At 47.2% G+C, this 15134-nt stretch overlaps 1 protein-coding gene across 2 annotated transcripts in view; it reads left to right on the top strand.

Moving 5' to 3' along the window:
• Nucleotides 1-15134, top strand: part of CELF5 (CUGBP Elav-like family member 5) — a 78749-nt gene continuing 63615 nt past the window's right edge. For both annotated transcript variants that reach the window (XM_081895672.1, XM_081895671.1), the window contains exon 1: nt 1-336. In XM_081895672.1, the coding sequence (XP_081751798.1) occupies nt 75-336 (262 nt within the window). In that variant the 5' untranslated portion in view covers nt 1-74. The remainder of the gene's footprint in view (nt 337-15134) is intronic.

Here is a 15134-nt window from a genome sequence, read left to right as displayed (position 1 = left end):
GTGGCATCTTGCGCGCCGCCTCCTTCCTTCTCGCAGCATCCTCCACTGCGCAGCCCGCGCTGGGGGCTCGGGGGATGGCCAGACTGCCGGCGAGCGAGCCCAGGCGGAAGGCGCAATCCCAGCAACCGCCCCGCGCCTCCTCCATGAGCAGCGGCAGCGGCGGCGGCGGCAGCAGCTCCGAGCCCGAGGGCATGAAGGACCTAGATGCTATCAAGCTCTTTGTGGGGCAAATCCCCCGGAACCTGGAGGAGAAGGACCTCAAGCCCCTCTTCGAGCAGTTCGGACAGATCTACGAGCTGACGGTGCTGAAGGACCGGTACACTGGCATGCACAAAGGTGCGCCCTTGTGTTTTGAATCCATCCTTTTCTTTCTCTCCTTCTGTTCCCCGCTCGCCTTTCCTCTCCGCTCCTCTCCCTCGCGCATCCTAACCCCCCCGCCTAATCCACCCTCCTCAACCTTTTCTTCCCTTTCTACCAATCTGTCCACCCCCCCAACTACATTCTCCATCCTGTCATTTTAATCCACCCGATCACTTTCTCCCACCCTGCATGCAATATTTCCCTCCATCCATTCTTTTACACCTCCCTCCCTTAAAATAATAATCTTCATTCTATCAGGGCGGGCGGGTGAAGCGGGGGCGGGAAGCGTTTTGCTCATCGTCTCACCCTTAGCTCTCCACATCAAGCCTGGTTCTCGCCCCCCCCCATTTTTTTTGCTGCTGCTCTATAAACCCCTTATATAGTTGTGTTTTATTCCACCTGCTCTTTAATGCCGCCACCCCCCTGCAGGCTCTCTCTTTCTCATTCTGCTCCATTAACCCCCTCCATCCCTTTCACCATCGGCCCCCCCCCCCAATTTCCCTCCCCTTAACCCATCGCCAGATCAGCCTCCAAGAGCATCTCACTCTGTTCCCAGGCCCACCAGGCTGGTGCTGCCATCCTCTCACCTTGTCTTGCCTGGACACCTGTGTGACCCACCTCCTTGCAGGTTAAACTGGGGGGGGTGGGGAGGTGCTCATTCAGGAGCCTTGGAGCCTATATGGCTTCCCTCCCCCAGTGGCGTAGCGTGGGTTGTCAACACCCGGGGCAAGGCAAGTAATTTGTGCCCCCTAACCCGTGGATTTGCGCCCCCTAACCCTAACCCCCAGATGTTGCGCCCGGTGCGGCCGGCCCCCCTGCACCCCCCACGCTATGCCACTGCCCTCCCCCTACCTCCTCCCCCATGCATTTCCTCTATATTTTCTCCTGTTCCCTCCAGACCCCATTCCCAGACACCTCCCCATTTCTCTTCCCACACCCTCCATCCAAACCTCACCCACCACCACCACCCTGTCCTAAAAAAAAGCCCATTTTCATATCATTTATGGTGTGTTTCTACCCTTCAGGGACCTACCTCCACCCCCCTCTTCCCTCTACTCCCTTTTCATTTTCTGCAAAAAAGGCTTTTGACAGGAACACTGGGGTGGGAGGCACGACTATATATATATATGCATGCTATGCTAACCAAAATGGCTCTTGACCGCTATCTCTGAGGCTAGACCCTAAAAGCTGTCTGCAATTGCTCCCCAGCATTTAAACTTCCAGACAGAAGGTCTTGGATGCCTTTAACATTTCATGGGACACTGGCAGATGTCATAGTGTGTATGAGAGAGGGGTGGGCTGTGTGTGTGTGTTATATGTGCTTGAAAACAAATATCCCCCCCCCCAAAAAAAGGCATTGAGATGGGGCTACGTGTGGACAGCACAGTCAGTGGCGAATCCTGGCCTGTTGCTGCCTTGCGATGTACGGAAACGACAATGTTTTGTTGCAGATAGTTGAAGGCCTGTGGGCCTAAGTTGGTCCTTATCTCAGGTGGATGCTCCAAACAAGGTTGGAATCAGCCCTGACCCTTGACTATCCCATGGGGGGGGGGAGCTGGGGGCTGGGGGGAATCGGAGACCAGCGGCAAACTCTGCAAAACAGCAGGTTCCCCGCCCCAAACTTTCCAGGGGCAAGAATGAATCACCCTGTTGGTTTGCGTGTTATTTTCAAGAGGCACACTTGCCTGCGGCCGATTTTTGTGTGACCAAAGGAAAGGAGAGAGGTCTTGTGGTCAAATCTTGTGGGTTTTGCACTGGCCATTGTGAGAACAGGATACTAGTCTTGAGAGCCTCAAGGTCCATAAATAACAACACCCTAGTGGTCCCGGGCCCTAAGGAAGTTAGATTAGCCTCAACCAGAGCCAGGGCCTTTTCAGCACTGGCTCCGGCCCGGTGGAACGCTCTGCCTCATGAGACCAGGGCCCTGCAGGATCTGATTTCTTTCCGCAGGGCCTGTAAAACAGAGTTGTTCCGCCTGGCCTTTGGCTTCGAGCCAATATGATTCCCTCCCCCTCTTTTTTTTTTTCTTTTCCTTTCTCCTCCTGCGATGAGGCTACATTTTAATATTTTAATGTTTCAATATTTTAATGTTGTATTTTAATTTTGTTTTTAAGTTGTTTTTATTATTGCTTGTTAGCCACCCTGAGCCCGGCCTTGGCTGCGGAGGGCAGGGTATAAATTATTATTATTATTATTATTATTATTATTATTATTATTATTATTATTATTATTATTCTAGGTGGGGCCATTGGCCTGATCCAGCAGGGCCTTCTTCTGTTCTTATGTGGGCCCATCCATCTTAGCATTATCTACAATGTCTGGCGGGACGCGGGTGGTGCTGTGGGTTAAACCACAGAGCCTAGGACTTGCCGATCAGAAGGTCGGCGGTTCGAATCTCCGCCATAGGGTGAGCTCCTGTTGCTCACTCCCTGCTCCTGCCCACCTAGCAGTTCAAAAGCACGTCAAAGTGCAAGTAGATAAATAGGTACCACTCTGGCGGGAAGGTAAACAGCGTTTCCGTGCGCTGCTCTGGTTTGCCAGAAGCGGCTTAGTCCTGCTGGCCACATGACCCGGAAGCCGTACGCCGGCTCCCTTTACCTTTAGCTTATAATAAGTGGCAGCAGCTCTCCAGGGTGCCTGGGCAGGGGTCTTATTCCAGCCCTACCTGGAGATGCTTGGGATCGAAACTGGGACCTTTTATATGCAAAAAACCTGGTGGTTCTTCCCCTAATAATAATGTAAGCTTCCAGTCCTCATGATGCAGCAGAAACCCTCAAAAATTGGGAGCTGCTTTGTACTGAGTCAGCCCATTGGTCCATCTACCATATTTTTCGCTCTATAAGACGCACCAGACCACAAGACGCCCCTAGTTTTTGGAGGAGGAAAACAATAAAAAAAAATCTGAATCTCAGAAGCCAGAACAGCAAGAGGGATTGCTGCTTTCACTGCGCAGCGATCCCTCTTGCTGTTCTGGCTTCTGGGACAGCTGTGCAGCCTGCATTCACCCCATAAGACGCACACACATTTTCCCTTACTTTTTAGGAGGGGAAAAGTGAGTCTTATAGAGCAAAAAATACGGTAGCTTGGCCAACAGCATCCCTGTGGGGTTTCAAAGGGAGCCCTGCCTGGCGATGTTGAGAGTTGGACCTGCAAAGCTAACAGGTGCCTTGCTACTGAACTGAACCCCCTTCTCCTTCCCTCCTGGGAGGAAACACAGAATTGTTTAGCTGGCATTGTATGTGGAGGTACGATTGGAACATGTCGTTTGGTGGAAGGAGAACATCTCCTGTTCTCCGTTGCCCACAATAATGTCTAATGGGCTCAAGAGTCAGGAGGGTAGATTTTGGTTGTGCGTTTGGAAGGAATGACTCAATGGCGGCTTTGGCTGGCCACGGGGAGAAACGACATTGGCAGGAGGAGTTTGATGATGGAGTTGGTGACCCAATGGGGTGGGTGGTCTCTTGTTCATGAAGAGGTCTTCAGGTGGTGGGCTAGACCGCCACTGGTTGGGGGTTCTCAACATTATTACAGTGGTCCCTTGGTTCTCCAACTTAATCCAATCAGGAAGTCTGTTCCAAAACCAAAGCGTTCCAAAACCAAAGTGCGCTTTCCCATAGAAAGTAATGCAAAACAGATTAATCCGTTCCAGACTTTTAAAAACAACCTCTAAAACAGCAATTTGACATGAATTTTACTCTCGAACGAGACCATTGATTCATAAAATGAAAGCAATAATCAATGTACTGTACTGTAAAATAAATAAGACAGTATTGTAGATGTTAAAAAAAAATTAAAAAACTAATCTTACCTGCACTGATGATAGTCATTGTTTGGATGGGGTTTTTTTATCCATTTCTACAGTCACACAATCAATCAATCAATCAATCAATCAAACAGGAGCTGTACTGGGTTCTGCACAGTCACAAAAACAATTTAACTGAAAAAGCCTCAAAAACAAAAATGCAAAATAAATAGCAAAAACAAAAGCGCCAAACTTAATCCATTCTGGAAGTCTATTTGACTTCCAAAATGTTTGAAAACCAAGGTGCAGCTTCTGATGGTGCAGGTGCCTCGAAAACAATAGCCGACGGCCGCATCGGATGTTCGGCTTCCAAAAAACACTCGAAAACTGGAACACTTACTTCCGGGTTTTCGATGTTTGAGAACCAAGGCACCACTGTATGATGATGGTGATGATGTCTCAAGTTGCATGGTGAACGCAATTGTTTGATTCCTCACTGGGACCTCACTGGGAGCCCTGAGAGGATCCTATTGAAGAAGAAACAGAGTCTTTTTCATCCAGGGCCCCATACTGCTTTAAAAAATTGCTTTTAAAAAATGCATCATGCACATATATGACATTTCCCTAAATTACAACCCCATAGAAGCAGGAAAGGGACCACGAGGGTCATCTAGTCCAACTTTCAGCAATGCAGGAATATTTTGCTCAAACCCTTGAGTTCTCCTTCTCTACCAACTGAGCAAACCTCGAAAACTACAAGGCAGAGGGGATTTTTATCGACTCCAGTGGTTTTGGCATGTGAGATAATCCAGTACAACAATTTTAATCAAAATCTGAGATGTGGTAGCTATTTAAAAAAAAAAAAGTGGCAATGTGTCGTGGAGCAAACCCACCAAAGAGGATAACAGTAGTCACACAGACCTTGCTGCTGGTTGCACTGGGGTTCCCATGACCGTTCAAGCTTCAGGGTACCCCAAAAATGTAGGTCTGCCACTATCTCCATCTCCTATGTCAGGGATGGGGAACCTTTGACCCGCCCCCAATGTTGATGGTCTATAACTCTCCATCTTACCGGATGTTGGCCAAGCTGGATGCTGGGAGTCGGGTTCCAAAAACATCCAGAGCTCTGCAGGAACCCCATCTCTCTGCCTTCTCAGGATCCGATGAATTTGTGGGAGACAAGGTCATTGATGACTCTGCTGTGGCTCCACGGTTGGAGGCAGCGATGCTGTGGAAGGCCAGTTGCTGGACACAGCAAGAGGGGAGAGTGAATGTTGTGCTCAGGTCCTCCTTGCGGGGGCATCTGGTTGGCCATTGTGAGAACGAGATGGGCCACTAGTATGATCCAAAAGGCTTTTTTTATGGGCTTAGGCTCTACATTCTATAGAGTTGATTGCATTCTGCGTCAACAGGCACCGTATTTTTAGCTCTATAAGATGCACCAAACCATAAGACGCACCTAGTTTTTGGAGGTGGAAAACAAGAAAAAAATAATATTCTGAATCTCAGAAGCCAGAAGAGCAAGAGGGATCGCTTCGCAGTGAAAGCAGCAATCTTTCTTGCTGTTCTGGTTTCTGGGATAGCTGCGCAGCCTGCATTCGCTCCATAAGACGCACACACATTTCCCCTTCCTTTTTAGGAGGGGAAAAGTGAGTCTTAAAGAGCAAAAATTACGGTAATTGTATTAAAACACACACTTCTTCTTTTTCTTCTTCTTCTTTGGTGATCCCTCATAGCCTAGTAAGATTGTCTTCCATGAACACGGTCTTAACAGTGAATCCATAAGTGACTGTGGAGGCCAATTCTGGATCCACATGTCCTTCCACAGTGGGAACATAGGTTTCCAGACAGGAATTGATCCCTGCGAGGGTTTGCCAAACGTGCCTTCCTCTTAGCACACTTCTCCCTTTTGTCTTGAGTTCTAATGTCTTCAAAGCCCATGACACCTTTGGTAAAGGCTGTTCTCCAACTGGAGCGCTTGCAGGCCAGTGTTTGCCAGTTGTCGATGTTTATACTACAGTGGTACCTCGGGTTACATACGCTTCAGGTTACATACGCTTCAGGTTTACACACTCCGCTAACCCAGAAATAGTGCTTCAGGTTAAGAACTTTGCTTCAGGATAAGAACAGAAATCGGGCTCTGGCGGCGCGGCAGCAGCAGGAGGCCCCATTAGCTAAAGTGGTGCTTCAGGTTAAGAACAGTTTCAGGTTAAGAACGGACCTCCGGAATGAATTAAGTACTTAACCTGAGGTACCACTGTACATTTTTAAAGATTTGCCTTGAGAGAGTCTTTGAACCTCTTTTGTTGACCACCAGCATTACGCTTTCCATTTTTAAGTTTGGAATAGAGTAGTTGCTTTGGCAGACGATAATCAGGCATCCGAAAAACATGGCCAGTCTAACGAAGTTGATGTTGAAGAATCATTGCTTCAACACTTGTGATCTTTGCTTCTTCTAGTACATTGGCATTAGTTCGCCTGTCTTCCCAAGTGATATGTAAAAAAAAACCACACACTCCTTACAGGAGTATTCAATGTCTTCAACAACCTTAGCCTGCTGCACTTCTAAACAAACATTGCTTGAAAAGGCGAGCAGAAAAGGCGATTGGCCCTTGTTCAGAGGCAGTCTTGATAACATCTTCCAGGTGTTTCCAAGAGCCACAAACAGCTGGCCAGGGATGATGGGAACTTCATGTGGCAACATCTGGAGAGTCTCTTGCAAAGCAACCCTGTGGAATATATGTCTTGGTGGTTTCTGAGAAAAGGCATGTGTCTCTGTGTGTGAGAGAGAGATAAAGAGGAGTTATCCACGCGCACAGCAGCTTCAGAGAATCTCGCCTTATAGGCATTTAATCCACATAATCCATCCAGAACTATATGCATTAAAAAAAAAAGCATTCGTAGGGTGTTTTTGCAAAGCGACTTAAGCATAGAGCATGAGCCTCTCCCCAAAAGAGCTTTCAGTCTGTGCTGTGCCGGAGGGATGGCTACAGGGTCCGGGGCAGAGACGATGATGGCCATAGGATCACAGAAGTGTAGAGCTGGATGGGAACCCAGGGGTCATTTAGCTCAACCCCCTGCAACAAGGATATATTTTTATTTCCTGCCTCCACCCTACGGTCCCAGCAATTAAAACGCAAAATTGAAAACAGCCTAAAACAATTTACAATCTGAGCATAGCATCCAAGGGGGGTTGTAGGGAATGAGGTGGTCTCCTTGGGTATTTGAGGCCTGAGTTGTTCAGGGCTTTAAATACTACTGTGAGAACTTTGAATTGGGCCCCGAAATGAACTGGCATTTCTCCTTCTTTTTTTCCCAATTTTTAAAATTAAATTTTCCCAAAAAAATTTTTTAAACAAACAAACATCCTAATTCTAATTAAACCAATCTTGGTAACATTGTTAAGTGACTTCCTCAAATTCCCCTGGTTGGGTAATGAACTTTATTATGGTCACAGACCAGGATAAAAAACAAACAAACATATAAATAAAATAGCAGTTAGGGTTTTTTAAACTGATAAATGTTGGAGCAAATAAGGGCAAAGAAACAAGCATAGGATAAAACATCTGAATAAAATACAAGATTAAACACGGATAGTAGATGGATAAAAACTGATAATTAAAACAGATAAAAACTAAAAACAAATAAAAACACGCAGTTGAAACAACTGTAAGAGCGTAAGAACTAAAAGACTCGCAGTTAAAACAACTATAAGTGTCCTCTATTTCAGAGACTTCTAAAAAATAAATAAAAAATAAAAAATCCCCCTGGTTGAATTTCATTATATATCATTTTAACAGTTTTCCAAAATCTATCTTCTCAAAGAAAAATTATCTCGATCACTTAACATCTTTCATTCCTTCTATTCTGGCTTTCAACATCGTAATTCCCATCCTTACATATTTAAATCCTAGGCCAATCTCGTAGGAACTGAATCTCGTATGAAATGAACTGGCATTTCTCTTGGCACACTTCCGGGTCGGAGGAGCCCCGAAAATAGCTTGGGCGCATGTGCACGGGCCAGATAAACGAGTCCCTCGGGCCTTATCTAGCCCGCAGACCTTAGTTTGGGGACCCCTGCTCTAAGGACTTCCTGCTTAGACTACTGCAATGCTCTGTGTGGGGCTGCCCTTGAAGGCTGTCTTCAGTGCACAGTTGGAGTCAGCCATGCTTCTGAATAAGTCTCCGGAAACCACAGGATGGGAGAGTGTCTCTTGTGCTCGGATACGTGGGGATCCAGCGCACAGTCCTTCAATGGCTGCGCTCGTTTCTCTCGGGTTGGGGACAGAGGGTGGCGCTTGGGGGGGGAACTGTCATCGCACCACTCCGTAGTATGTGGAGTGCCTCAGGGTGCGATACTCTCCCCGATGCTTTTCAACATCTTTATGCGCCCCCTCGCCCAGCTTGTCCTGAGTTTTGGGCTGGGCTGCCATCAGTATGCTGATGACACCCAACTCTATCTGTTGATGGATGGCCATCCTGACTCGGCCCCAGACACACTGACCAGATGTCTGGAAGCTGTGGATGGATGGTTACGTGGGAGCCGGTTGAAGTTAAATCCTTCAAAGGCAGAGGTCCTTTGGCTGGGTCAGGACAATATGGGATTGGGGGGGCAACTCCCATCTCTTGCGGGGGCACAATTAGTGCCTGCACCGTCCGTTAAGAGTTTGGGTGTAATCTTTGACACCTCCCTTTCCATGGAGGCGCAGATTGCAGCTATAACAAAGGTGGCATTTTTTCATCTCTGCCAAGCTAAGCAGTTGGCCCCTTATCTCTCTCGCCCTGACCTAGCCACTGTGATCCACGCGACGGGCACCTCCAGACTGGATTATTGTAACTCGCTCTACATGGGGCTGCCCTTGAGACTGACCCAGAAACTCCAGTGGGTGCAGAATCCCGCAGCGAGACTCCTTACGGGGTCCTCGCTGAGAGATCACATTCACCCGGTGCTATACCAGCTGCACTGGCTCCCGGTGGAGTGCAGTATCAAGTTTAAGGTGCTGGTTTTAACCTTTAAAGCCCTATACAGCCTAGAACCCTTGTGTCTACGGGACCACCTCTCCTGGTATGTCCCACAGAGGACCTTACAGTCTTCAAACAAAAACATCTTGGAGGTCCCGGGCCACAGGGCCTTTTCGGCTGTGGCCCCGATCTGGTGGAACGCTCTGTCACAAGAGACTAGGGCCCTGCGGGACTTGACATCTTTCCGCAGGGCCTGCAAGACGGAGCTGTTCCACCAGGCCTTTGGCCAAGGCACAGTCCTTTGTTAATCCTCATAGAACTCTAGCCCAATGGTTGCCATTAATTTGATTCTGAACTGATTCTAGAATGTATTTTAATTAATTGACTGTGCGATTTTATGTACACTGCTATTTTTACCTGTTGTTAGCTGCTCTGAGTCCGGTTTTGGCCAGGGAGGGCGGGATACAAATTATTATTATTATTATTATTATTATTATTATTATTATTATTATCATCATCATCATCATCTGGATTCCTAGGTTCTTTGGGGCATTTGGCCACTGTGAGAACAGGATGCTGGACCTTTGCAGAACATAGTTGGTGAGAAGGGCAGCCTAGTGGGAGACCATGCCTTGTGTTACTGTATTTTTCGCTCCATAAGACGCACCTGACCGTAAGAAGCACCTAGTTTTTAGAGGAGGAAAACAAGAAAAAAAATATTCTGAACAAAACAGTGGATGTATGATTTTTGTGGTTCACGCTGTGGCCACAGACATGTGATTTGATGGTGAGTTTGGGGTAGCCCAGTGCAAAAATCGTGAGGATCCATGTGGATCCGTGCTTTGTAACCACGTTTTTGCACCATTGCAGCCTCAGGAAACAGTGGGTGCGTGGTTTTTTTGGTGCAGGCTGTAGCTATGGACATGCTATGTGATCTGATGGTGAATTTGGGGTGACCCAATGTAAAAATCCTGAGGATCCATGGGCTTTTACCCCCCCCCACTCCCAGGCAGCCTCCTTTTTTGCTAGCCTCCCTTATCTCCCTCCTGATCGCTTGCCGATCAGCTGCTCCCTTTCAACACTCCCTTCCCTCTTGTTTGCCTTAGTGTCTTTTCCTTAGCTGGAGCAGTTTTTTGCTCCTCCTTTTCTTCTAATTTCTCTCTTCATTGATTTAGTCTCCTCTCCTTGCAAGTTTGCTGTCTTTACCTCCCCCCTCCCAGGCAGCCTCCTTTATGGCCAGCGTCCCTTATCTTCCTCCCTGATCGCTTGCCAATTAGTGGCCACTTCCCTCTTTCATAAAAAAGAAAAAAGCATGACCTGCTTTCTGCCCCTGGGCAACTTGGCACCAGGGACCACGCATTCGCTCCATAAGACACACAGACATTTCCCCTTACTTTTTAGGAAGAAAAAAGTGTGTCTTATGGAGTGAAAAATACGGTATCTGCCAGTTCAAGGCATTCGTACCAGTGTATGAAGTTCTAAATGGCTTGGGACCCAAAATATTTCCCTGTATCCACCGTTTCAGGCCCCATGATAGGCAGAGATGACGATGGGGTCCGGTTGGCTGCTGCCCAGTTGGCATTGACCCAGTTGGCATTGGCTGCTGCCCAGTTGGCATTGGTGGGTTTTTCTCATTTGGGGAATGCCCTCCCTCGTGAGGTGTGGCGCCCTCCCTCGCTATTGGCTTTCAGGAGGAATTTAAGAACATTCCTGTTTAGGGAAGTTTTTAATGTGTGACATTTTAATGTATTTTTGATCTTTGTTGGAAGCCACCCAGAGTGGCTGAGGAAGCCCAACCAGATGGGTGGGGTACAAATAAATTATTATTATTATTATTATTATTATTATTATTATTATTATTATTATTATTTATTCAGGAGAGAGGAAAGGTGCAGTTCTGGCCTAATGCTGCCACTATCCCTAACTAGGGATGGAAGAATCTGTTAGTTTCGACTCTCTCCATTTCTTCTCTTCATTTTGCAGCAATTTGAGATTTAAAAGATTTTATTTTTAAAGAATCCTCATGAAAATTCATCAGCATCCTAGAGTGGATTTCTCCTAACGAACACATTTTTTAATATGCCGTTTTGACCAGTGCATCCATTTCCGGCAAGTGGCTTCTCCTTAACACATTTTTGAGTTTTTAAATTAATTTTTCAACTATCAGAACGACAAACGTCGCTTTTCCAAAATAGGAGCTATAAAACACTAAAACTTGAATTTCCTCAACATCAGCATGCAGAGTAACTGATTTGAGTGTTAAGCCAACATTACGTACAAAATCATAAATGCAAATAATATATACTATACTATACACAACACAAATTTAAAAAATGAATTTGGATTGTTAGCTTCACTGACATCTCCATGTCCATGTTCAGGTGCGTTTTCCCCAACAGATGTGTTATTTTATTATTATTATTATTATTATTATTATTATTATTATTATTATTATTTTCTAAATGCTGCACGGCTGGAAAACAGTGTTCCCAAATTTAGGAGAAATGCAGCTTTCGAAGGAAGAGTTCGCAGACCGTTTCGGATAATGCAAACCAGATTGATTCAAGCGCTTACTGGATTTATTTCTTTGTTGCGTCTCCAAAACACCTTTTCCTCCAAGGAGCTCAAGGTGGTGCCCACGTTACTCTCCTTCGTACCCATTCCACCCTCAAAACAACCCTGCGAGGTCAGTTAAGGCTGAGAGGCAGTTGTTCAGGGAGCTTTGTGGCTGAGCGGGGATTCGAACCCAGACCTTCGTCCTATGCTCTTAACTGTTCCGCCGCACTGGCTCATCCCTCTTTCTGACCCAGCCGGGGCTGAGGGGAGCCGGGGTCCAGGCGGCACAGGCTACGGACCTCCCAATCTGTCCTGTGGAACCGCTTGCCAAGGGACCAGGGTCTCAGCCGTGGGCTGCCTGCCCGGGCCTGGAGTTGGTTCTGCTGAGGGGAGGGAGCCACGCTACGTGGTGGGTTGAACGTGGCTCTGTTCTGCAGGCATGGGGTGTGTGTGTGTATGTGTGCAGTTGGGGCAACGAGAAGCATGAGTAATTTCCCCTCTAGTGAAATCCTCTCTGCGGTTCGTGGCTTTTTCCTCGTTGCTGTCTCTCCCTCCCTCTCTTGACTTTGGAGATTTAAAAATGTCAGCACCACCTAATATATAATGAACTCAAGAAACTCTTTAGGTACACATTCCCCAAAAAACCCCGGAGGTGTTCTTATTAGGGATAATAGGGGATGAAATAAAAAGGAGGATCACAGATTATTCCAATATGCCATGGTAGCAGCTAGGATCCTTGTAGCCCCAAAATGGAAGTCACCGGAGATCCCAATGGTTATGGAATGGCAGGCGAATTTTTTCGAATATACAGAATTAGCGAAAACGACGTATAAAATCCAACACCAAAAAGGGGCAAAGTTTGTAGAAGAATGGGGTAAATTTGTAACATATATATAGGAATTAACTGTAGAAGTTTAAAAACTACAGCGGGGTTAATATAATTCTTGTGACGTGTATAGAAATGTAGAAGAAACTGTAAGAGAAGATGTACATTAAGAAAACCGCAATTTGGAAGGAAAGAAGTCAAGGCGTGATTTTACGCAATGTAAATAAGACGACACTAAGAATAACTGTTGTTTTATTTTGTTTTTGAAAAACTCAATAAAAAGCATTTTTTAAAAAAAAAACAGGGGGGGGGGAAATGTCGGCACCGCTTCCAGGGAGGGCTAAGTGCAGTACAGTACAGTGTTGTTGTTGTTGTTGTTGTTTAGTCGTGTCCGACTCTTGGTGACCCCCTGGACCAGAGCACGCCAGACACTCCTGTCTTCCACTGCCTCCCGCAGTTTGGTCAGACTCATGCTGGTAGCTTCGAGAACACTGTCCAACCATCTCGTCCTCTGTCGTCCCCTTCTCCTTGTGCCCTCCATCTTTCCCAACATCAGGGTCTTTTCCAGGGAGTCTTCTCTTCTCATGAGGTGGCCAAAGTACTGGAGCCTCAGCTTCAGGATCTGTCCTTCCAATGAGCACTCAGGGCTGATTTCCTTAGTACAGTGGTACCTCGGGTTAAGAACTTAATTCGTTCTGGAGGTCCGTTCTTAACCTGAAACTGTTCTTAACCTGAAGCATCACTTTAGCTAATGGGGCCTCCCACTGCCACCGCGCCACCGCCATGCGATTTCTGTTCTCACCCTGAAGCAAAGTTCTTAACCCGAGGTACTATTTCTGGGTTAGCGGAGTCTGTAACCTGAAGCGTATGTAACCCAAGGTACCACTGTACAGGCTTCCTCAGCCTCGGCCCTCCAGATGTTTTGGGACTACAACTCCCATGATCCCTAGCTGGCAGGTCCAGTGGTCAGGGATGATGGGAATTGTAGTCTCAAAACATCTGGAGGACCGAGGTTGAGGAAGCCTGTTGCAGTAGGTGACCCTTGATTTAAGCCCAAATGAGGTACGTAGAATACTTGGATCCCTGCCTCTCTCTTTTTCTTTTTCCCTTGGGGTTGCTTGAAGCCTCTCCTTCTCTCTTGCCGGTTCCAGCTGGTGAGTGGGCCGCAGGCGCCCAGATGGCGCCAAGCACAGGGAACCGGGAAGGGGGGGGGGAACCTGTTTCATTCCTCGTGTCTGCAAACTGTCCTTGTTCAGGAAATGGTGAGGGTGCAGAGAGGGAGGAATGAGAAGTGTGGATGCCATAGCTGTCAACTTACAGATTTGAAAATAAGGGACCAGCAGCCAAAATAAGGGACCTGCAACCTCACCTGTTCCAGGCACTCCAGTCTTCCTGTCCTCCTGCAGTCTGGTCAAACTCATGCTGGTAGCTTCGAGAACACTGCCCAACCAACTTTGTAACCAGAGGTTCAACTGAATAGAATCTGGATCACATGCACCACAAGGCCTATGCAGCCTCAACTTAAGGTGGCTCCCCGGCCTGGCTTTGCCCTGCAAAGTTTGCAGCAGCACGTGCAACAAAATGGCGTCCAGCATTCAAAAACCTCCTCAGCTTGCATTAACTAGCCACACACAAGGCATGCAAGCTCCACCCCCAATCGTTCTTAGATTTCTTATTGGGTGAGCAACACAGCCAAGCAACACAGTTGGAGCCTCCCTCCTCCCTGGCCGGCAGGGAGGGAGGTAGAGGAGCTGCATCCTTTGAAATTTAAGGGACATCCATCAATAAGGGACAGCAGCGGGACATGGCGCTGGAATAAGGGACTGTCCCTTCAAATAAGGGACACTTGACAGCTATGGTGGATGCAATGGGTGAGGTGGAGATCCTTTCCCCATCGTTTTATTTTATCCCTGAGTCGGAGAAATCGGAAATGGACAGGGTGGCAATGGCTGCTTTCTCCCCAAAAAAAACTTCTTATGAGATGTGTTGCAAACCTCTTTGCAGGAGGTTTGTGCAGAATACGGTTCTCAGCGGCCACTAGGCATGCTGGCTGTGGCCTCTTAGGTATACAGTGGTACCTCAGGTTACATACGCTTCAGGTTACAGACTCCGCTAACCCAGGAATAGTGCTTTAGGTTAAGAACTTTGCTTAACAGAACAGAAATCGTGCTTCAGCGGCGCGGAGGCAGCAGGAGGCCCCGTGGGCTAAAGTGGTGCTTCAGGTTAAGAACAGGTTAAGTTTCAGGTTAAGTACGGACCTCCGGAACAAATTAAGTACCGGTATGTAACCTGAGATACCACTGTAAAAGGTAAAGGTAAAGGGACCCCTGACTGTTAGGTCCAGCCGTGATCGACTCTGGGGTTGCGACGCTCATCTCGCTTGTGGCCCATGGGCCTTAGGTTGCTGACCCCTGTCTTAAACAATAGCAAACACAGTAAATAATTACCCCATTTGTGATATATGAGCTCACTGCTCATTTCTTCTCTTTTTCCAAGATAGATTTTATCTTGAACAATTGCAAACTCAGTAATAAAGACGGCATAAAGCTAAAGGGACCCCTGACCATTAGGTCCAGTCGTGACCGACTCTGGGGTTGCGGCGCTCATCTTGTTTTACTGGTCGAGGGAGCCGGCATACAGCTTCTGGGCAGCATGTCGAAGCCGCTTCTGGCAAACCAGAGCAGCGCA

Source organism: Podarcis melisellensis (genome assembly GCF_964234715.1).
Source record: "Podarcis melisellensis genome assembly, chromosome: 18".
NCBI lineage: Eukaryota > Metazoa > Chordata > Lepidosauria > Squamata > Lacertidae > Podarcis > Podarcis melisellensis.
This window is presented reverse-complemented; position numbering and strand designations above follow the sequence as displayed.